Source organism: Papilio xuthus, unplaced genomic scaffold (assembly GCF_000836235.2).
Source record: "Papilio xuthus unplaced genomic scaffold, Pxut_1.1 DF827777.1, whole genome shotgun sequence".
In the NCBI taxonomy this organism is placed as follows: Eukaryota; Metazoa; Arthropoda; class Insecta; order Lepidoptera; family Papilionidae; genus Papilio; species Papilio xuthus.
In genome coordinates this window covers 1,027,696-1,052,483 of record NW_013530872.1, presented here as the reverse complement: position 1 = coordinate 1,052,483, position 24,788 = coordinate 1,027,696, and the positions used below count along the sequence as shown (strand labels likewise).

The 24,788-nt window shown below is 32.8% G+C and overlaps 1 protein-coding gene across 1 annotated transcript; it reads right to left on the bottom strand.

Annotated features, from left to right (window-relative positions):
- Nucleotides 1–3,330: 3,330 nt before the first annotated feature.
- Nucleotides 3,331–23,393, bottom strand: LOC106115704 (acid sphingomyelinase-like phosphodiesterase 3a). Its single transcript, XM_013309162.1, has 10 exons — nt 23,256–23,393; nt 7,626–7,775; nt 6,922–6,987; nt 6,500–6,653; nt 5,962–6,167; nt 5,201–5,367; nt 4,744–4,942; nt 4,521–4,630; nt 3,910–4,082; nt 3,331–3,716 (listed from the first exon to the last, which is right to left on the bottom strand). Exons 2-10 carry the CDS (start codon nt 7,693–7,695, stop codon nt 3,506–3,508), a joined length of 1,356 nt encoding a protein of 451 aa, XP_013164616.1. The 5' UTR covers nt 7,696–7,775; nt 23,256–23,393; the 3' UTR covers nt 3,331–3,505.
- Nucleotides 23,394–24,788: the final 1,395 nt, after the last annotated feature.

The following is a 24,788-nucleotide window of genomic DNA, read 5'->3' as shown; positions in this document are numbered from 1 at the left end:
GTTCTATAAGTATGCCAAATTTATTGCGCCGTTCTGAAGATACCTTTAAACAAACATCCATCTAAGCATTCGCATTTATAATAATAGTAAGATTACCCTTAATTAAATTGGAAATTAAACAATTCTATTATCTCTTCTATAAGGAATAACAGCTTTAAAAATAATGATATAAGTAATTAAACGAGTTAACATATTATATTACTTAGAAATAAATTAGTTAATGTAGTCAACGTTCGCAAGTATTTCAAAATATACTTCGTAAGTATTTTATATAGGATCGACGGTTGAATACCACAACTGCATCCTAATATGCCATCTCCTACGTTGTATAAACAGTAGACCAATGTGTGTTATTTCAACTTGTTACTTTCCACAGGCTTGTTTGTGTTTAACTATTCTATTTTCAAAGTAACCCTTTTCTGTTTACTCGTCGAGACATAACAATGGGATATAAAGTGTTTGCACTTAAGTTCGTTTAAAAAGGTTCTTAAAAGGGTCCCCAGGATTTGGTTGTACGCAAGTATCTCGAATAAGAAGTTAATGCGGTCTACTTCAAACACATCGTTTTAAGAACACATTCTTAATAAAAACAATGTTAAAATGACGTCAAACATATTTATATTTGAGACAAGATTTTACTCCTTAAGTCGCTAGTTATGTTTGAGAAATATCGTATAACTAAAGTCTTCTCTACTAGTAGTCTATTTTATTCGAATTTTGATGAACTATCAATCAACAAAGTTCGACTTCGAAATCACAAATACATACGCCTACATTGTTTGCCAGAGAATATAAGTATGCATTGACTTGTACTTGATCGTTGTACCACAAACCCTAAGTGTATTGTCAGTGCGGAGCGAAACAATACGATTTGTCGGCATTGTTCCAACACTGCCATTGTGTGCTAGTCGAGGGAGTAAGCATGTTTTACGTATGACGGCATTTCAGAGACGAATTTCACGTGATTAAAATGAAACGATAATGCAAAAATCAGAAGGTTTTGGTGCTCAAAAATGGAATAGAAATGTGCACTTCTATTGAAGAATGCGACCTTCAGTGCACTAATGATGTAGGTTGAATTTAGTTATTTGAGAACCAGATGTGAAGCAAATGTGATAATGTATTGCATCATATTTTATACTAGTCTTGTTGTAGTATTATGTTATATATTATAATATTTATATAATAAGTAGAAAATAACACTATTTTACATATGTTAAATAATATTTCTTTACTAGTGGCGGCCTGCAACTCCGTCTCCGCGGAAATAAAAAAAGTAAATAAGTAGCCTATATGTTTTTCCAGACCATGTTCTACATGTTTATCGAATTTCAGTGGTATCCATTCAGCCGTTCCGGAGATACCTTCAAACAAATATCCATCCATCTAAACATTCGTATTTATTATAATAAGAAAGATTTTTTAATTTGTTTGTCGATCTGTAAGATCGTATATAGATTTGCACTCAGTTGTATATTATGGTAAGGGAATCAAGGAATCAAGGAAAGCTTTAACACAATTTTCTAAGCTCTCGCCTCGACCCTTCAAAGTTGCGCAATTTGCGGCGGCCGCAATCTAAACGGTCGCAACTTTATTTACTTTTCCAGTCACGAGGCCGAAGTGTACAGTGGTCGCACATAAAATTAAATTAGCGCACGTATAAACCAAAGGCAATCCGCTTTTAAGGCCCGATTTAATATGCCAGCTGAGTACTATGTTCGGAGGCGTTATTTATTTTACGATTTTCAGTACATCAAGTATATAAAAAGTTTTATTAGTATATTAAACATTTATGTTTACGGAAGCATCCTAACATGTAAAACATATCGTATGGAAATTGACTTTTACACGTGTTTTTGTTCTTACGAGAATTATATATATATTTTTTTAAATAATATGCTATTATCAAAAGATATATGACAAGACAGCTACTTTTCTTTCATCTTTGATAATTCATTAAATATATTTTTTTTCACTATAATTGCTCATTTCTTTTTAAATAGGACTTTTTAGAGGGAAATTTGTCATAGTAAAATGATATGTACAAATGTACCATATTGTTGCTTTTGGAGACAATCTGTTTATTCAATATTCACTTTTCAAATTCAAAACAAATCGCAATCAGTATTTTGTAAATTTGTTAAAGTTTTTTTGAAGTCTATAATCATCTCGAAACTTTTTTGGAATAATTTTTTTATGACTTTAAAAACACCCTGTACTTTAGACGACAACTCTTTATTAAAATGATTTATTACTATTTAAACGAAATGTCAAAAATGTTCGAAAAGGGTTCATCTCATCTTACATCTGTAATAGCTTTTTTAATTAAGTTTTTGAAGGTTAAAACGATTTTTTAAGAATGATTATAGAAATTTCTCTTTTCACTCTTAATTCTTTCTAACTTATTATATAACAGTTGTAGAGCACACAATAATTTTGCATGAATAGACCGACCGGTGCACATAGAAGACAAGCGTGAAGTGGAAGTATTTCCGCGTTTCGTCTAATGAGTGTGCGTGTCGAAGTTCTAATTGTAATTCTCTTCCCCTCTTCACTGTACAAGGAAAGGATGGGGAGAGAACGCATGGTCGAGCGATATGCTCTATCCGTGCGTCCCCTGCTCTCATGATTAAAGGTAGGCAGGCAACGCATCTGCAAATACTGATATCGGTGTGTAGTTGTCACTTTGCTATTTAGGCGAATTTAGGTAGCTACTTCGTTTTCCACCTTATAAGACATATCTGCATTTGTCATGTTCAAAAACTCTTTAACTTTTATCCTTTTGACTATAAATGACAGTGGTCTTTTAATATGAAGCGCACATTGCTTCATAATGATTTGTTTTAGAACGACTCTTAGCATCTCTTAGCATGTCTCGTAGCATGTCTTGTAGCTAGTTGTAGCTATGATCGTAGATACTCGTAGCAGTCATCATAGCTACTAGTGGCATATCTTAATCCTGAATTTATTAACATATGCAAAATGTTGGGTAAATAACAAAACAAATAATTAAACATTACAATTTATTTTTATATTCCACTATTTACATCTTATATGTTTTATATCACATAGAAATAAATAATTTTAACTTACAAACCATTAATTATATACTTAAAATATCTACGTTTAAATAAATAAAACTAAGAAACAAAGCTTATGTAAATAAGTTAACATTTACAATTTTTTTAAATGTCACTGTACACTTAATAAGAAATACTAAATACAAAATCATGATTAACTTAGATTATTATGAGCATTACATATATAATTAAAAATAACGGGATGTAACAAAAGTAAACATTTTTCCAAATAGAAAGATTGGTCCTAGATTTTTAAGCACGATTATTTTCAAACGAAACTTTCACATAATATCTTCATAATATTGTAACAGAATCCCTACACAGTTGTACAAAGCAAATAAAAAAATGACTTACAAAATATCTATTGATTAAACGACGCAAATGTTTTTAACATTTATTGAATTAAAAATTAAAACACAATTTGCCTATGATGAAATGATTATAAGAAAAGCGTATAATATGACCGCAGCGGAAGTGTGTGGCGCTCGCGACGCTAGCGCGGAAGCGGGGTTGCGCACGCATGCCCGGAAATCGTGGTAGTCGGCGCGAGTGATCGCGCAATAGTGGACGTGTACGCACGCACCGTCGCACTCCGATATATCAGGCGTATGGCGCACGCGAAGAGCAGAAAGATACCTGTATGGAAAATAAATTAAATAACAGCACAATAAAAACTCGACCTGTCCATTAAAATTTTTCTTCAAATTAAAAATGAAATTACAACTATTTTTTATTGTAAGAAAACATAGATGGTACTTGAAAAATAGTAATGTCCTTAATCATTATAAATATATCGATTACTATTTGTACAATTATATAAATATCTTACTTCGTAAATAGTGTCCGGTCGTTGTGATTTCGAATTCTTTCTGCGAGCGTTTCTAAAGAAGTTGCACTAATCTCTCTCAGACCGTAATACTGCGTCAAATTGTACTCTATCGTCCAGTGCAGCTCTCCTCTCGTGTTCGATATATCTAAATAATACTGAGTGTAATCTAATACCTGAAATTACAATTATATGAAGACTTATAAATATAAAAATAATTCTCAAAAGCCACATTTATTTCTTATGAGTGATTTAATATTTGTGTACATTAAGCATATTATTATTGGTTAATAATTTCGATATTGAACATCGAGCTGTCTGTTGCTATTGACTTTCTTGTTATTATCGTAGTTGAGTTGACTTTACTAACATTTAGATAAATTAGAGGTACACTACACTACCGATCAAATACAGCTTTAGCAACTAAATACATCCGCTCATTGCTAAACTTCCGCCGATACACTTCGCAAGTAATATCCTAAGTCCGTTCTATGACTTCGTACTAATTTGTGTTGATCTAAAGCGACGATATTATATATCGTTGAAAGATTAACGTTTCCAGTAGTTTTAAGATTATTTAACAGTAATAAAATAAGTTATTATTTAGTAATTACCTTTCCTGTGTTAGAATCAAATTTGTAAAGCCTTAACCCTGGATTTGATATGCTTCCTGAACCACGCGGTGTCAATGATGGGGCAAGTAGTGCCCATGACACTGGTCGTCCTAAAAATTATAACTTTCTTAATACCATAAATATTAAAACTAACATTTTGATATCGCGTTCTATACTAACTATAGCGCCATCTAGCGTACTGACTCGAATTTAAATTATTCACCTTCACTATAAATAAGTCGGAACGTATCAGCATGCCGGTGGCCATAGAATTGTCCAGCTATGACGTCACTGAATGCTCTAATCACATGCAGTAGTCGGGCATTAGCAGTTGGTGTGAGTTCGCCACCGCCCGCCGCAGAAGCACTGCCCGCGTTATGACGTTCCTCTACACCTGGACCTGCATGTGCTACTAGATATACCTATTAATGAAAACTTTGATTAGTGTACTGCAACAATTTAGAAATGTCTTACGTATTATAATTACTCTATGTATCTACTGTCGTAAACTTTTTCAAAAACTAGCCAGAATTTTTTTTTTAAGATACAAAATACATTGTATAATTAAGAAAAGTAATCTCGTCTACCATATAATAATCTCTTTATCTATATATTATAATCTGCAGCCTAAACAATTTTATAGAAGTGCCAGTAAATGGGACTTGTTATCTGCTTGTTACCATTTCACTTTTCCGTCTGGCTTTGCTGAGGACATGTTCGAGCCATTCCCACTGCGCTCGACCACGATGCGGGCCATCCGTGCGCGCTGCGCCGCCCGCCCACAGCACGCTATTCAGTACTATGATACGCAGTTTACTGTGTGATTGCTCTATCGTATAGTAACCACCTAAGACAAATAATAACGTGTACACTAAGCATATTTGCGTGTAAAGCAAGAGAGATATGCTTGGATCATGTCAAACGACAATTTGCAGCTTTTTTAGTTTCAACTTAGAATTTGTAATTTTAGTGTGTGTGCTCAATTTAGTCCATGATTTTCGTACAGTTTACAATATAACTAGTGACATTATTAACTTATAGTCGTTGACGTATATAGCACAGATTTTCGAACCGGTTCATTAAACTAGTTTCCGCTACAACGCTTCAAATGGCTGTGATCTAATAATCTGAATAGCACTGGACTAGCAACGATGTATTCATTCTCTGGAATAGACACGTCGTAATCATGGAAACAGACAAGCTTTTCCGATTCTTTGTAGCGTGTTATAGGCGACGAAGTGAATCGCTTTGTTTGTACGCACGAGCGAAGTTAACAAAACGGATGTCTGACGTGCATATAGAATGCCATCTAGTATTGTCATATGAAACTTGTAAGATTTTTGAACAAAAAATAACTTTGATAAGATTTTTTAAACGTGTGCTACGGTGTAAGACATCACGATAGTAGTATTTAACTCCTGCAACTCTTTATTAATCTTACCAGTTTCAAAGGTCTGTAACGCTTCCGTGGGTAACCATTGCATCCACATATCTACCAACTTCCTCGACGGGGGTGGGTCATTATGTCCCAGTGCTGGGAACACGAACTGACTGCTAAATGTTCTGCTCAGAATATCGGTCACATTTCTAACAGCTTCCAGTTTGATTTCCTCACTTAAGTGTTCCATTGAAGATGACAGGATGTCCCTACGACACAATTTTTTTTTAAGTGAGATACGATTAAAGTTTATTTTATGAAATGTCGCGAACCGACACAAGGCGCTGTACAGTCAGCTGCAAAAATATCTGTACAGTTTCAAATGTTGAGAAACGCGAACACATTCGGTATAAAAGTTTGTAGAGTTTTGAAAATGTATATTAAAGCAGCTGACTGTACAAAATAATTTCACGTTATTCATAGTTTTGTAAAAAAATATTGTGTTGTGACAGTATCTATTAAGACCTATATATCTTTTGCATATAATCACTTGCATATACTATAAAAGTTTCAAGGTCAAGAACATTTCGATGATACTAACCCTGTCCATAGCACGAACTCCAATGTATCAGGATGTCTCTCCGCCATGAGAGCAGCGGCGCTCTGTATCAACGGCCACGAACTGTCACACGTGTGGTCCCGGTGTCGACCATTGCGGTGATTATGTTCTACGTTTCCACGGTTATGTCGACATCCTATTGGTTAAAATGATTTGAAGAATAAGAACTGTTCTTTTTTGTCTTTTTACGTATTCATTTAAATTTGTTATTAAGTTGCTTTTGTAGGATTATTAGGAAAAACAAAATAAAATGAAGATTATGTTTAGTTTAACATTGTTTGCAGTTGTAAGGATTCTTTATTTTAAACCACACATTTAAGTTCTCAGTAAATCATTTTAATGAAGTAAAAATTACTACAAAAATGTTTAATAAAATGCAAAAGTTTTTGTTTAAATAGCCATACCTTTATGAAACTCCGGAGAGTTGTGAAACGGGTCATAATGAAGATCTGTGATGTGCCAAAAGTATCCTGCGAAACAAATTAAAATTAAGTGTGAATGTTTTCGTTCCGTAAAATAATTTTTATTTAAACCTTTATATTTTAATAACAAATAGTTTCATTAAAGAAAAAAAACTACTAATGAGAATATTATAAAGTTTTTAATGAATAATTCCACTAGGACTGGAAAAGTTCTTTAGATTTATACTATTTTCTTTCCGTGAGACAAAGTTTTACTTGATAAGGAATCTTTTAATTTCAATCCATCGATGCAAAAAGGAATCTGCACAATTTTAATACCACCTTATCACTTAATTATAATAAAACTTAAACATTTCTAAAGTTTAATAATAGGGACGTACTCAGTTCTACACTTCATAAGAAATTTACTTCCCAATTTAATTTTAGGTTTTCTGTTATATTATTACACGACTGATAGAAAAGAGGTTAACGACCTCTTTGGGTATGTCCATTCAATTGACTAATATAGGATAGAAATACTCAAGAAGAGTTGTATTAAGAAAAACTCAAACCGACTTGCAAGTATGCGTAGATGTCTGAAAGTAGAAGAAGTGTGGGAGGTGTTAGGTCCGCGGCAAATAGAGGTCCGTGGTTCTGCTACCCTTCTGGGCTATGGGCGTGAGTTATGTTAATTAAGATAAACTTACCAATCTTAGCATCTATCAAGTTAAGCCATAGCAGGCTGGTTATATACAGGGCTAGACTATTTGGATGCATGTTAAGTTGTTACATGACGGATACCGTCTGCAGTTGTACGCTGTTCTTGTGACGTCACCATTGTACACTGTTCACATCATCTGAAACAAAAGAATTATTTAAATCTCGACTTCCATCCTTGAAATCGTACTAATATTATAAATGCGAATGTTTAGATGGATGGATGTTTGTTAGAAGGTATCTTCGAAACGGCTCAACAGAAAGTGACATCATTTGGCACATATATAGAACATACGCTGGAAGAACACATGGGCTACATATTAAGTTTTAATTTAATTCCGCGAAGATGCAGTCGCGGGCAACAGTTGGTAATGTTATAAATATATTTTCCTCCTTTTTATTCTCTTGGAAAAAAATAAATATACAATTTGTTAAAATAATTTTTATGAAGACTCGAATTTCAGACTAAAGATGAAATAAATTCAATAGTATCTTTTTTTATTTCTTATAGTTGTGGTAAAAACTGAAGTATATTTGTTGTTACTTATTTGTATTGTATGGTACTTATTGATTCCGTAAAAATATTTTGTTTTATGCTTCCAAAATTTATTTTACGTCAAGAAAACAAATGTTTACGATAAATAAGAAAGTAAAAATAAAATCTAAAAAAATATTTTCCCGTCAACTTTACGTGCATTGCGCAATTTTCCAACCGACAGAAGTTTCCCTGTAAAAAACATAAGTTCGAAGCTTTGTTCTACAGCAAAATCATATAAAATTTATAAGTGTATCCAAAGTTCCACAGTTGTCCGTTATTTCTGCAGCAGTTGTTTCGTAAATAGAAATCTGTGGCGGCTTGTTTGTTCTTTTCTTAGTAAATAGCTCAGTTTCAATTAAACTTAAATACTCCGGGCACTGGAACGAGTGGTTTTATAGAACGACTGTACACAGTTTCCAAATGAGTTCTTTTTCAAAGAATCATGTTGGAAATAAAGTAGAAGAAAAAAAATTGATACTCTTCTAAAATTAAAAACTTGGACGAGCCAACTTTGGCTTATGTTTATTACAAAATGGAATTTTATAAATGTAAGATTTTAATAGATATTATGAAATCATTTAAACTTACGATTAAAAATTCTTGTTTCAAGACCTGACATGAAATACGTAACATTTAAAAAATACAGTTTCATCTCAAACATAGAAAACAAATACATTATAGTACTTATGGAAAGCCAAGAAAATTTTATATATAACTTAAATATCTTTTTAACTTAAGTAAGCTTAGTTAAATAGCTTAAAGTAAAGGCATAATTTATATAATTGAGAAGTTAAGTCCCGCAGAGTCTCGAATTAATTCGAAGCCAAGAATTCTGCCGTCAGGAGAAGTGGACACAAACATAAACTCGGTCTCTACGAGGACTCTCCAAACGGTCAGTGTGATCGACAAATGACCACTCGACATGAGATGGCTCAACCACTGGATCAGTTTTTGGTACAATAATATATATTTGTTTTTAATTTCTCACTGTGCATTTTGAAGTTACACTTTAAATATAAAAATAATTGAAATCATAGCATTGATTATTTAACTAAGAAACTTAAAGACTCGTTGTTTTAATTTCTTTTGTTAACTACTCTGTAATGGATTAAGAATTATTTTAAGGGGAGCCAGTTAAATCCAGTTTTTTTTTTACTGAATTCGGTTCGAATTCCATTTAAAACGGAAGATTCTTATCCGAACTTTACACTTTTCTTTTTTTCGTGTGCATTTTAAGGGTCTTATTATATCAAATAATATCAAATAATGTAAAGACCGCTCGTTCGTTTTCCACCTTATGACATATAAAAAATCACATTGGCTTACACAAATCACTACAGTCTATGACTTAGGTCATCACTAATTTGTTCCACTCAACTAGGGACCTCCGTACCGGGAGATCGACAGACAAATGTTGCCTGTTTGAGTGCAAATGAGATTTTTGTTGACTCTACCCTTGGCTAAAAAACCTACAAAAATAACTTTGATTCGGATATTAAAATGTACTACCTATCGCCCGTAACTCTGTCCGTGTGTAATAAAAAAAAAGTTAAAGTAACCTATGTGTTCTTCCAAACTATGTTTTTATCAGACATCTATGTTAAATTTCATCAAGATCCGTTCAGCAGTTCTAGAACCTACAAACATTCATCCAAGCATTCGTATTTATAAATATTAGTAAGAAGATAATGAACATTATTGGGCGATAAAATTATTTGATGACGTCAGTAATACTTTTATTATTCAATTTTGACCTTTTCACTAAAGTGATAGACGATTTTAGTATTAATTCGTTTATAATAAAATTACAAAATTATTAATATGCGTCAATCAATTAACTAATTTATCTTGTCCTTGAACATGAAGAAGGCTGACGTAATAATCAATACTTCTTATAAAATTAACGAACTTACTTATTCAATGAATTATAATTTTGGAGTCGTACCTTTCTAAACTTATAATTACAAATCAATACATGTTTTTTTGTAAATCCTACTAATATTATAAATGCGAATGTTTAGATGTATGTTTGTTTGAAGGTATCTCTAGAACAACTGAACAGATCTCGATGAAACAAATTTCGAGATTTAAACCCTGACAAAAAAATACATAACAATTCCAATTCAAAATACATACATATAGAAAATGTTTTTAATAACGCGCGAACAGAGTCGCAGGCGGGAGGTAGTATTTCAAAAATTTCTTTGAACAATCCATACGTCTCGTTGATAAAAAGTCTGTCGATTTAATTTAATTCATTAAGTCTAACCACAATATGAAGGAAGTTGTTCTCCCTTACAAGTAATACAAAAGCTTCAAGTACAATGCTCTTTGTATTAATGTAACCCCTCCCCTGTTACCCCCTATATTCAAGTTATTTCATAAAGTATTGGAGTAGGTATTGAAAAGTTTTTGAAAGCCTTGATTTTCCTTTGATGCTTTAATAAAGGATAGATATGATAAGATCATCCGTCGACTGAAATTATTGCTTCAATATAATATAAAGAGCTTACAATTTTTGTTTTCTATATACATCAATGAATTTAGCTTGTTCTGACGTCGATTCACGGTTACCTTTGAATGTTATTCAAAACAGATTATCATTAATCGTATCTAAAATTACAATATTTATTAAGCTTCCGGTACAAAATCACATATTATTTGTTAACCATAATGTCAACTATACTAGTCCACTGCTGGACATAAGCCTCTCCCATGGCACGTCACTGAGCACGATCCTCGGCCACTCTCATCCAGCTCTAGAATAGATTATATACAATTATTTATTCACAATTAAAAAAACATAATTAGTAACCTATGTATTCTTCCAGACTATGTTTTATATGTATGCCAATTTTCATCGAGATCCGTCCTGCCGTTCTAGAGATACCTTCAAACAAACATCCATCCATCTAAACATTCGCATTTATAAATTAGTTAGAGTAAGATAGTAAGATTAAAAACTCAACAGTCCCTGAGTGTAGTTTCCTCAATTAACAATACATTAAAGGCTATATTTGTGATCATTAAACGACTAAGAGTGCCAGTTAATACTACTCTGCTCCAATTACATCAATGTTGTAATATTTAATTTTCCTAAATCAATAACTTAACTCCGCGAAGTTCATTGCGAACGCAAGCTTAACACCGCGCAAATGCTAATTAGAAATTCTACTTACACATGTAGAAACTTCAGGCTTAAGACATAGTGCAAGACGGTAAAACAAACATTACTCGATACGTTAAAATTTAGTACTTTGAAAGTTCCAAAGTCCTATTTTATAGACCTGTTTAACCCATATTATATTAATGTATGAAAATTTGATTAATCACTTTAATGAAATTATGATAAATTGAATATTTATTATAACCCTAATTTAACGATAACTAAAATAAGATGTTACATTGCTTACATTATCTCGTTTTCATGTTTTTTTTTTATATCATAAGGTGGCAAATGAGCGAGCGGCCACCTGGAATCGCTGATATAGCGAAGTGACCGTTGCCCATAGACATACGCAATTGCATATGCGTTGCCTACCTTTAATCGACGGAGGAGAGGATGCACAGAAAGAAAATATATTCCCTTTCCATGCATCCTTTCATTCGGAAAGTCCACTTCCACTTCCCATCCTTTCCTTATACACTCATCAGACGAAACGCGGAATTACTTCCACTTCACGCCTGTCGCCGGACGAGCCGGGCCAATTGGTGCGAAGATGTTAAAGCGGGCTCTACCACTGTTAAAGTGTCACGTGTAGTATTTACCCTAATTTTGATCCAATAAATATCCAAAATAAATGTTTCAGTTGAAAGCAAGATGTACGAAGAAGACGACGAATCGAAGATATTACCTTGATCATTATAAAGGTCCTGGTTTTTTTTTTAAAGTACTTGATCGCTAACATTAATGATATAAGGAGCCACATAGACGTTGTCTATATTTAACAACGTAATATCAACTGAGTACGCAGATGGGGACTTAAATTATAAATAACATGGACACCGACACACCTGAGACCTCACCTCTCTTATGTTTGTTCAACATTAGAGCTAAAACTTTATTTCATAGCCCGTTCATTAAAGAGTTTAAACAGTATTATGGGTTTAAATTATTTTACAGTATTATTATTGTCATTAATGTCATTTTATAATTAACTAGCTGTCGCCCGTGACACCGCGAGGAAAAAAAAATAGTCTATGTGTTCTTTCAGACTATGTTCTGCAAATATAAAAATTTTCAGTGAGATCCGTTTATCCCTTTTGGAGATACCTTCTAATATTCATACATCTAAACTTTCGTATCTATATATTATATATAAAAGAAAGTCGTGTTAGTTGCACTATTTATAACTCAAGAACGGCTTTACCGATATGGTTGAAAATTGGTGAGGAGGTAGCTTAGAGCCAGGAGACGGACATAGGATTTTTTCGTATTTATGCCTCGAAGAGCTGCTTTTTATTAGTTTTTATACTAATATATTAAGTTTTTTATATATCCACGCGGACGGAGTCGCGGGCGACAGCTATTTTATAATATTAGTAAGATTATTTAATTTAATTTGTTTTAATAACTTGATTTCCGCTGTTAGCTAGTAATGAATAATTCAATGAAACCTAAAATCAAATCAAATGTACCGAACCCAATAAGGGAAGTCCCTAAAAGGGACACATTCGTAAATATAACACGGCTAATATTTTACGTGTGTCGCAAAGTACATGCAATAAAAAGGGTTCATGTATTTCATATGCGTGTACATAAAAGCGTATACGTGCAAGGTAAATGTGTTTACATGGAGAGTACGTAACGTGTTGAATATTGTGTGTTTTACCTAAAGAACCACATGCTTTAATGTTACGTACATATTGTGAACTTTTTCAGTGTATCAACAAACTATACATGTAGTAAACTAACGGTAATTTATAAACGAAAGGAGACACAATTTTTTTTATTGAAAAATTTTTTTTTTTACTTTATTGTTATTTTTTATAAATTTACGAAAAATGGTCTAAAATTGAGGTCCTTATTCTTGTTCAATTTATATACCTATACTTCTGCCGGTGTTTTCATTTATCTTTATATTATATATATAATTCTTCTGTGAGTGTGTATGTCACTGAACTTCTCTCAAACGACTGGACCGATTTTGATGAAATTTTTTGTGTGTGTTCAAGGGGATCTGGGAATGGTTTAGATTCACAAATTTGTCCGCTGGACAATGTTTTTTAATTAATTTTTAATTTATTAGTAGTTGTTGATTTTGGAATGTTTTACATTGGATCCGACAGACGGCGCTACCATCGCAGTGTCAAATTTTAAATAATATTCGAATATTAATTTTATTTTTTTATTTTAATAGACAGGACAACGTCTGTCGGGTCCGCTAGTAATTTTGTAAAGTTAAGGAAGAAAATTGTAGAGCATAACAGTGGTAGAGCCCGCTTTAACATGTTCGCACAAATTGGCCCGGCTCGCCCGGTGAAATACCACGACCACACAGAAAAAAGGCGTGAAGTGAAAGCAATTCCGCGTTTCGTCTGATGAGTGTGCGTCCCGGTGGCCTAATTTAGTCCTCTTTCCCATTCCACCCTTTTTCTTATAAGGAAAGGATGGGAAGTTGAAGTGGACTTTCCGGATGAGAGGATGCATGGGAAGGGAAGATATTTTCTTTCTGTGCATCCTCTCCTCCGTCGATTAAAGGTAGGCAAGGCATATGCAATTGCGTATGTCTATGGGCAACGATCACTTCGCTATTTCAGCGATTTCGGGTGGCCGCTCGCTCGTTTGCCACCTTTTGATATAAAAAAATGAAGGCAACACTTACATGAAGCGATCGATCAAAAAGGTTTTTGACCCCTGGAAAAAAATCTTGCGTTATATGCTCACGTTGTTTAAATCAATGAACATGCCACTTAATAAGAGCTATTAAACTATATTATTTATTGCTTACCCAGTAATTAATATACATTTTACCTTTTTAATGGGTCTACTTTTCGTGCCATGGGTACCAAAGGCGTTGCATGAGAATTTTGGTTGGAAATAAATTTGAGAAATTTTAACGAGAGCGTGATTTTAACGCATAAAGTTATATTTACTCTAGTAACTTATATTAGTTAGAATTTTCTTTGTTTAAATTATTACTATTATCATTATTTTTTTTTACAAATTATAAAAATATTTATTATATTTTTACATTCAACTAAAAATCTATTCTCAACTTCTAAACTCAGCGGTAAAAAAAACATCCTGTAAATACAAACTCAAAAGTTGAATACGTCTTTTGTACTTATTTTTTTTTTTTTTTTTTTTTTTTTTTTTAACAGAAGGGGGCAAACGAGCAGCGGGAACACCGAAGTGTTCAAACTTATGTTTTAGCGAAGCAAACTGGGATATGTTGTCTCTCATAATAACATGGAGAGTGACAAAAACAGAAAGGACTCATGGAATACATAATAACCTCGCTGGCCCTCGCCTTTAAGGACACACTCGTACATTACTGTGGGGGCTGAGTTAAATTTTAATTTCATCACAACGAAAAGATACGGAAAGTACTGGACTAAATCATATTAAGGATTTTTGGGGAGTTGTATAAGGACGGTAATTTGAATATGAATTTTTAAATTTTACCCCTTATCTTATAAAAGATTTTTTATTTTTTTTTTTTATCAAAAGGTGGCAAACGAGCAAGCGGCCACCTGAAATCGCTGAAATAGCGAAGTGACCGTTGCCCATAGACATACGCAATTGCATATGCGTTGCCTACCTTTAATCGACAGAGGAGAGGATGCACAGAAAGAAAATATCTTCCCTTTCCATGCATCCTCTCATCTGGAAAGTCCACTTCCACTTCCCATCCTTTCCTTATAAAGAAAAGGATGGGAAGGGAAAGAGGACTAAATTAGGCCTCCGGGACGCACACTCATCAGACGAAACGCGGAATTGCTTCCACTTCACGCCTGTCTTCTGTGTGGTCGTGGTATTTCACCGGGCGAGCCAGGCCGATTTGTGCGAAGATGTTAAAGCGGGCTCTACCACTGTTAAAGGTAGGATATATAGGACGGCCTTTGTGATTAAACAATTGTTTGCAAAATACTGCTAATATACGGAATTTCATCCTGTTTGATTTTTGGCAAACGAGCAACTTTATTTACCTGATGGGTAAATATAATGTTTTATCCAATTTTGCACCAATTAACTTGCTCAGTTCTCATGAAGTTACTTATGTGAAGAGTCGCGTGTCTAATTCGCTAGCGTGAAAGTAGCCTACAAATCGAAAGCCGCGAGCGGAAAGTCGTTTAGTGAAAATGGACATTAAGAATACTTAAAAAAAGTAAAGGAGTGTCCTATAACTGTCTCGTTTATCGTAAGTTCAAAGATAATATAAATTAACAGTTCCGATAAAAAATTAATTCTCTTACGATTTAGTAGTTAATGAGTTTATTTTACACAGATCATTAACTTTTTAACTATTAAAGTAAACTAAAAGTATGTAATTAAAGAGGGCTTTTCGTGTAATGACAAGGCACTAGGGTCTTCAAATTACGGTCGGTAATAGTTAACATGGAGGTGTTTTCGTATGTCCAATTAGGACAAAAATAATAAGAGTTACCGTGTCTGTTTTCCTAATTACTCTTTGACACGTTTTTATGAACCATCTATAACCATGGGTTTCTAAAACCTAGATCCCCAACTTAAAATATATTTTTAACTTTGTTTTAAAAAAGATAAATTAAATGTTTTAGACAGATATTTTGGTCTCAGAAACCAACGGTAAATCTCTACTGCGCAATAAACCGCTTATCTTTGATGTATAAAGAATCAAAATCCCTTGTTTGTTGGAACATCGATATTGCTTTGATCTCTCGATGAGTTTTTCGATTAAGCTACGTAAACAAGTACTTTAGAAAATCACTGCCAGATTTATGTTGCAGCCAAATACTTACTATATCGTATGTTTCTTTTTATTCATTAATTTTATAAATCAATAAAAAAATTAATTAGCACGAGTGAATTAACAAATTTCTTCCCCGTACTAGTAAAGAAACAGAGTAGAACATTTTCTAACAAACCGTTTTGTTACGTAGAAAGAAAAACGCGATTACCAAAAACATTTCACGAAAAAAATACCCTAAAAATTATTATTACAAAATAATGAATTAATAACCACCATTTCGTAAACAATATACCAGTTTGTAATTTTAAAATTGGAATAAAAAAACGACCCGAAATTCTGGGCATGAAAATAATGATAAAAGCTGTCAAATTTAGCCATTACCATCTCCAAGTTTCGTCCTTAACGATAGTCCGCGTTTTAACGCAAACCCTTGGGAGTGTCTTGGCGCACCGAACGAGGATAATGTTTATAGCTATCATTGAGCATTTTAACCCTTTCGACCGAAACAACGGATACGGTCTTTTGTTTTTAGATGCTACGCTACGTAGTTTATTGTTATACCTGGATGGATGATTAAATCACATATAAAACCTCTTTGGAACAAAAATAGACCGTTATTTATTATTTTATGGCATCATCATAAGACCTTTTACATTATTAAATGTTTATACAGAATACTTACAACGAATAATGGAAATTAATACCAACACAAAGCTAGGGTAAATACAAAGGTTTATTTATAAGTAAATTATACAATTATTTTGAAACGTCAATAGCCTAATGGTTAAGGTTTTCCAATCACATGTTGAGAGTTTAAATCCCGTCATTAGACTATTATATTAAACCATATCCTAGCACAAGCCTAGCTTAGTTAGAATGTTACAAGAAATATTAGTAAATTCACATAAACTTATTATTATTATCCTAAAAAAAAAAAACTAAATGTATAAACTTTAAAAATTTTTAATAACAAAGATCAATTATAGGTTTACGTAAATTAAAAGCTTTTTCATAAACCTTATATGTACTAAAACGCTTATATAAATGGCGACTAATAATTTATTTAGATTCTTACTTCCAGGATAAGAAAAGAATAAGTTGTACCCTGAATGACAAAGTTTTTATCAGACTTAAGCCTAGCCTTAGCCAGGATCTAAGAACTGCAAACTGAGCACTTCCATGATAATTAGTTCCACGTTGGACATTTTAATAAAGCAACTTTGTCCTTAGCTTGTAAATTAATAAAAGCACGTCGGGTGAGAGGAAACGAAAAAGAAACACTTAATTAGTTAACAGTTACTTCAGCTTCGAGATTAAAAACTAAAATTGTTCTGAACTTGGCGTTGCGGTTGGCGAGTTCGCGAGCAACTCAAATAGCGAATGAGAAAGGAAAGGCTTTGTTCAACCATACGCAAGTTATTGGCTTCTGTTTACATTGTTATGCAGTAATTACTTAAGAAAGTTTCACATTGCTTTGTTCGGGTTTTTTGCTCTAGAGGCAATCTTTTACATAAGTGTTCTTAAAGGATAAGTATGTTCATGCATACGTCCATTCCATTGAGTCGTAAAGCTGTGATATATTTTGAGGTTAGGTTAGGTAAGATTTATTCGTTATGTACCTTAAAATTTACTGACGCTTTAAATGCCTTTTTCAAAGTAAACAGTTTTTTTTTAATATGACATTCGTAACAAACGGGGTTCTATACCACGACTAACTTGGCATTTGATTAGTAATCTTACTCAAAGTGCTACAAGAGTACAGTCAGTCTTTTCATTTTGTTTTTTTTTTAAATAAACTTACTTCATATCATTATTTCTTACTAATATTATAAATGCGAATGTTTAGATGGATGGAGGGATGTTTGTTTTAAGGTACCTCCGGAACAGCTCAAGGGATCTCGCTAAAATTTGACATAGATGTAGAACATAGTCTGTAAGAACACATACGCTACTATTTTTTTTAATACCGCGCAAACGGAGTCGCGTCAGCTAGTTGTATAATATTTATTTAGCCCCGAAACAACTTGAAAAGTAATTTGAGTTTCCATGTCAAACAATACCCGATTCTAAAGTAATTTAACAAAGGTGAAAAGTAGATTGAATTTTCTTAGCACAACAAAAGCCTTAAATGTTAAGACATGTTAAGAATATTTCCTTTTCCTTTGTTATTTTATTGTTGGAGTAGTAAATGAGATATACTTGTAAATTGTTAGGTTTCCTTTTAACCTGGATACTGTTCTTAAGTAGTCATAAAAGTAGAGAAAATATAATCATGTTCAAACCAGAAAAAAATATCTACGGCATCAACAATCATAGTGTCGATTTTCACAAAGTATTAATTAAGTATTCTTATAGTAAAATACTAGCTGTCGCCCGCGACTCCGTCCGCGTGGATAAAAAACTTAATCAATGTAGCCAGCCCACCTATCCATCCATCCACATCACATCATTTTTAATATTAGTAAGTTAAATAAAAAGCAGCTCTTCGAAAATAAAAAGTATCCTATGTCCGTCTCCTGGCTCTAAGCTACCTCCTCACCAATTTTCAGGCATATCGGTAAAGCCGTTCTTGAGTTATAAATAGTGTAACTAACACGACTTTCTTTTATATATATATACTCGTATATAGATGTTCATTTGTTTAAATGTCTCCCATAGTCTTAAACACATTTTAAACTAAAGTGACACATTGGTGAAAAAGAAATTCTGAAAATGGTTGGTGAAAATGTCCATAAATACATTTTAATGTATTTCCACTTAAAAAAAACATATCTCATCCTTTTCATTGTCTTTGGAAATTGAATGAACAATGTCTCTAATTATGTTACTTTCATAATGGGTTAAAAGAATATTAAGTGTGAATTTGGACGCCAAGTATCTCACCAACTCAATGTCTGCCTCAAGTTTAGAAAATATATTAAAAAGATGTACAAAAACATCAACAAACGTACTATATAATATCTTCCTTTAACTTTATTTATTTTTTTAGGTATTTTTTATGTTAACATATAATGACAACAACCTTCTAATATAAGTTAACTACATAGTTATTTAAAATTGATGTACATTTTTCTTTGATATTTTATGAAAATATTTCATGTTTTAACAGGCAATTTAAAACTAATTTAGCCTAAGACGAGGTCTATGACGGTGTTCTTCGAAATTCCATTTTAATATTCTTCAATTAAATTTCTTGAATATCTTAGACCACTTAATAGTTCTGCTGCAACGTTTAGAGGAATTTAGTTCTGTTGTGAAACTTTATACGTTAAAATATTTGAAACATTATACATATAGAGAGAATTATGTTGATAGTATTTAAAAACTTTGACTTTTAAATGACAGGACTTGCCAAATAATAAACGAACTATGACTAAACGTGCTTATTTGTGTGCTCTTTTGTTGTTGTCTGCATTTTATGTATTTGAGTGACTGAAGTTATCTATCGATTTTATCTTCACCCCTCGCAAAAGGTGGCCAAATTTCAAAGGCAGATTTTCGTCTAGTCCTGTTCTCTATACTCAAACTTTTGATACGTGACTTTTGATATACAATATATAAATAATCCATTACTGTACTCACATGAACTTTATACGTTAAAGTTGATAAGGTTTGTTATAAATACGAAGTTTTAATGTAGGCGGATAAAAGGTAAATTAATGGAACAGAAAATTTAGTATCAATTTACTAACAACTCTGAAAGGTTATTTTCAATTTTACCTAATGTATTAGAGTTTTTTAATAACAAATATATTTTCTGCTTTGTTTGTAAGGAGATAATCCAGACCTTTTCGTAAAGGTATAAGGTACAAAGGTAAAGGAGGCCGAGTGTAACTCTTTTTGTATAAAATCTAGATTTTAGGTTGGAATTATGTTTACTACTCTGTTATATTGTCTTTAGGCTTACTTACGGCCAAAATTAAATTACGATGTGTGAGATTGTTTCAAAAAGTATTTTATTAATCTACAAATAAGGTCATGCTTTAAATATGAGTTAAATCTTACTAATATTATAAATGAGAATGTTGTTGGATGGATAGATATTTGTTAGAAGGTATCTCCAGAACGGCTGCATGGATCTCGCTGAAATTTGGCATTGATTTAGAACATATATTGGAAGAACACACAGGCTACTAATTATATTTTTTAATTCCGCGCGGATGGATGGAGGCGACATCAAGTGGATTAGAAATTCAAAAAAAATTGAGGATTCAATGTTTAATTTAGTCGATGTACTCCAATGATTACACATAATATAATCTGTGCTATTATTGGTTACCAGTTCAGTAAATAGTGTCATAAATTCGCAAAGATTAAGTTCGGAACTCAGATGCTCGGTTTCCACGGTACACATTGTTCTAATCTGTGCTTCAAACTGCAAACATCCACTCAAACTGTCCCAACATTCGAGTTTGTTTCCAAAGCAAATATTTTCATTTACTCCTACTCACATGTCAAAATGAACTAGTATTTAATTAAAAGGAAACTTTCGAGTGTTTTTATATCATAAGTAACATATAACTATGAAATTATTATTGAGCCTCGGTGGCTCAGGCGTCAGGGTCTCATTTCACTTGTAATCTGCAAGTCCTGGGTTCGAATCCCACTATGTACTTTTAGACATTTATTAGTTAGAATCCTTTAGCGCGAATGGCGCGCATTCGTTACAAAGTGAAGTGTCAGAATTTTTTTTATATCAAAAGTTGGCAAACGAGCGAGCGGCCACCTGAAATCGCTGAAATAGCGAAGTGACCGTTGCCCATAGACATACGCAATTGTATATGCGTTGCCAACCTTTAATCGACGGAGGAGAGGATGCACAGAAAGAAAACATTTTCCCTTTCCATGCATCCTCTCATCCGGAAAGTCCACTTCCACTTCCCATCCTTCCCTTATAAGAAAAAGTAAAGTTTATTCTACTTTTTTTTTTTATTATAATTTTTGTACCTTGTGAAGTTAAAAGCAATACTTTGCCGTGAGTCAATAATCAAAGTTACACAACATAAGAATTTAAGAATTACTAGAGTCAAGAGTTGAATTTCTCTTGACTCTAGTAATTCTTTAATTCTCATTACATCGCAATATTTGTCGCTTGCTGACAAAGTAATGTTATTGGTCATGTTATTATATTACAAGGGTCGTACAACAAATATAAGATACGATGAAAGGTCTAAACCACTTACTTATATTGTAATTTACAAAGTGTATTGATATAATAAAAAAATATTAAAGTGATCCTATTAGGTATTACAATCCTTTACTTAACCTTAATGTATAGTCAACATATATAACTTAGATAGCTTTCCGACAAACAAACATTCCTGTAATAGTCATAATAGTCTTAAAACAATATTCATAGTACAAGCCTTTTATATTTGACAAACAATTTTATTTATTTATTTTTTTAAATGTTAGGGTACAAACCTTCTCTGGAGTCTAAAATATATTTTTTAAAATTTTCATCAATATATTAAACTGATATATAAACACGGCTAAACACTCACGTATATTCGTCCGGTGGTGGCACCGACTAGTTTCGAGCCCATCGGGGGCCCTTCATCAGGATGAGTGGTACTGTTATTATTTCGCGGACGCGGCCCGTCGCTCACTCAACTCACTCAACTTCGCGTCAGCGAAATAATACCAGTACCACTCATCCTGATGAAGGGCCCCCGATGGGCTTGAAACTAGTCGGTGCCGCCATCGGACGAATATACGTGAGTGTTTAGCCGTTTTTGTATATCAGTTTAGTATAATGTCTCACGAAAGTTTGAACAAATCATCAAAATATGTTCAGTGGTTTAGGAACACATAGGGAACAAAACATATGTAGATGTATTCAATTCTCGATTCAACTGTTTTTGTATTACGTAATTTTTAGTATATTTTATAAAGATAATTGAAATGAAAAAAATATTCTATCTATAATAATATTAGCATTGATAGCAGAGAAAATGTTTTCAATGCCATTAAGATTGGAATGTTCCACAAAACATTTTCCTTTCCCCTCCTATTACGTTCCTCAGATGTACCGAGGTCGAGCAAAAGCCGAACTCTAGTTATTGTTGCTATAATTTGATTCTAAACAAACTTTATCATTGAATTTCTGAGTCTCGTTACACAGAGATGGAATCATTTTGCTATATAAATATTTGTATATTTCTTTGCTTTATCTACATCTTAGCTTACTAATATTATAAATGCGAATGTTTGGATTGATGGAAAGATGGATGGATTTGTTTGAAGGTATCTCCAGAACGGCTTTACAAATCCCGCTGAAATTTGGCATAAATGTAGAGCATATTCTGGAAGAACACATAGGTGAGCTAGTTTTAAATGTAACAACTATATGTATCTAACATAGAGATGATTCTTCTGTACTAATAGTAAGTCTGCTGTTTACAGCTCTATAAAAATATAGTGTTATCTTTAGAGATGATAATGCCCATTTTCGCATGTATTTTGTAATTGGAAATGTACGAAATTTACTCACACATGTTTAAATTATTTTTTAAATAACAATATAAGAGTTAAGGATTTTATTGAGTAATATAAAATATAATATAAGCCTAAATTATGGGTGTGTCTTGACGAATGATTTGAAGAATTTTTATGTCAAAGAATTATCACGTGTTTTTCTGACAAAATATATGTTGTAGAAGCAATTTCTTAGTCCAAAAACAGGAATTTTAGGATATAAATATTATGTATACCGGATAAAATTTTCTAGTAGTAAGCTTTTACTGGATATTATTTTTAAAAGTACTGGATAAAATCTACCGCTACAAAAATGTTCATTTAAATTTTGAAAATCATCTTGCATTTTGGATATCAAAGTAAAGCTCAGATCAGTAAAGTCTGAAAGTTTGAACTGAAACATCGTAGAAGTGCCAAAGGAATACGTTATCTCTTAATTTAAAACGTAAAATGGGAAGTCTTTATATGAACACAAAATGTTTTTAAAATTTAAAACAAGTTGAATATTTGTAGGTTCCATCAAAATAAAAAAGGCATGTGAATTTATTAATAATATGGCTTGTTGGACTATTATCATATTTAAGTAAAAGGAATATTGAAATAATATAATATGTTTTGTGACATTAAAAATCTAATTAAAAAAAAAAACGACGTGATTTTAACACTTAAAAAAAACTTCGAATGATTATGTCTTAATTTAAAATACTTACTTATAATTCCATGTTTATTGAATGTTGCTACATCCGTTTTATCTCCAAAAAAAGTTCCAACATAAATCACTAAATGAACACAAGCACGTCTACACGCACTCGCGTATCAGAGCGTTACACGACCGCTCGGCGCGACGACTCGGCGGCGAATGGCGTTCGTTCAGGTGCGAAGTAGGAGCGCGGTGCTTGCGACTGACAATCGGGGGCTGAATTTCAGCCAGTGTCATGCACTAGAACCGCCATAAATGTCAACTTGTGTCCACCTCAACAGTGTTGAATAAAAGTTCGCTTTACTGATTCTATTAGTACGACGCTGTTACCAACCGATGCAATTTATCAATTACTGCTTCAAGATAAATTAAACGTTAGGCTTTGATAACTGACTTGACATTTTCATATCAAAGTTCTCTATTAACTTAATATAATACACCGTTTAAAACAAACAAAACACATTCTTTTTATAAAGACTATTCTACAGCTTATAATTTTATATAAATGTTTTGGCTTAACTTAAAACTGTCTACACATTCCTGAAAATTGAATACCGAGTTAGTAGTAACTATAATCCTAAAGATACGTATCCATTGGCCGGCGCCCGACGCATCGCACGCACGGCCCGCAACGGATTTAACGGATTTTGGTTTTTATAAATGTCGGCGGTGCGGATAATGGACGCAGCGCTATGTAAAATTAAGCAAAGCAAAGTAAAATCCGTTGCATTCTGCGCGTTAGGTGCGTCCGGTGCGAGCTTATAGACGCGTATCTTAATAATACTACAAAGTCGAATTAAACTTATTTTTTTAAATTGGGCGTTTGTATTCGAGATATTGTTTCTGATACAACGAGATATTTCTTAGATAGAAGTAGCAAAAAATAAATAATCTTAAGTATTGTGTGGATACGACTTAACATCTAAGTAAAGCAAGCGACGTGATTCTCTCGCACAGTCTCGTGTGGGAGCAATCAACGATTAATCAAGGGATTAATCTCAAGGTAATTCATGTGATATAAAGTCTTGATAGAATGGAAGTTGAGTGATTACCTGCGCAACCAATCGGAAACTGTCTAGTTCATTGAAAGCTCATGTTCCGTGTATCAAACAAAACGTGCTATACTTTATCTTGATTGCTTGGAAATACTCTTTTTTAATTTCTTATACTAGTGTTGCGAAGTTTCTCTGTAAATCAACGCGAAAATGTTTTATGATTTTAATAATAAACTTAAGTGTGAATATTTTTTAATTTTTAACAATTTATCTTACTAATATTATAAATGCGAATGTATGGATGGATAGAGAGAAGTTTGTTATAAGGTTTCTCCAAAACGACTCAACGGATATTGATGAAATTAGGCATACATAGGTGTAAAACATAGTCTGAAAGAACTCATGGGCAATTTTTTTTTAATACTGCGCGGACGTAACCACGAGTGATCGTCGAATTTAGTTAATATCCAATACAAAATGTTAATTTATTTAGCAGTGGCTTAAATTTAGTGTACGATTGAATGACTGCGGCTCATATAATTTAAAAA

Bases quoted from the DNA above. Each gene is read 5' to 3' on its own strand.
- LOC106115704 (XM_013309162.1), bottom strand. From the start codon at position 7,695: ATGCATCCAAATAGTCTAGCCCTGTATATAACCAGCCTGCTATGGCTT. The intron at 6,654-6,921 runs GTATGGCTATTT...TTTAACCAATAG, and splicing joins CTCTCCGGAGTTTCATAAAG to GATGTCGACATAACCGTGGA. The intron at 3,717-3,909 runs GTAAGATATTTA...TTTTCCATACAG, and splicing joins GACCGGACACTATTTACGAA to GTATCTTTCTGCTCTTCGCG.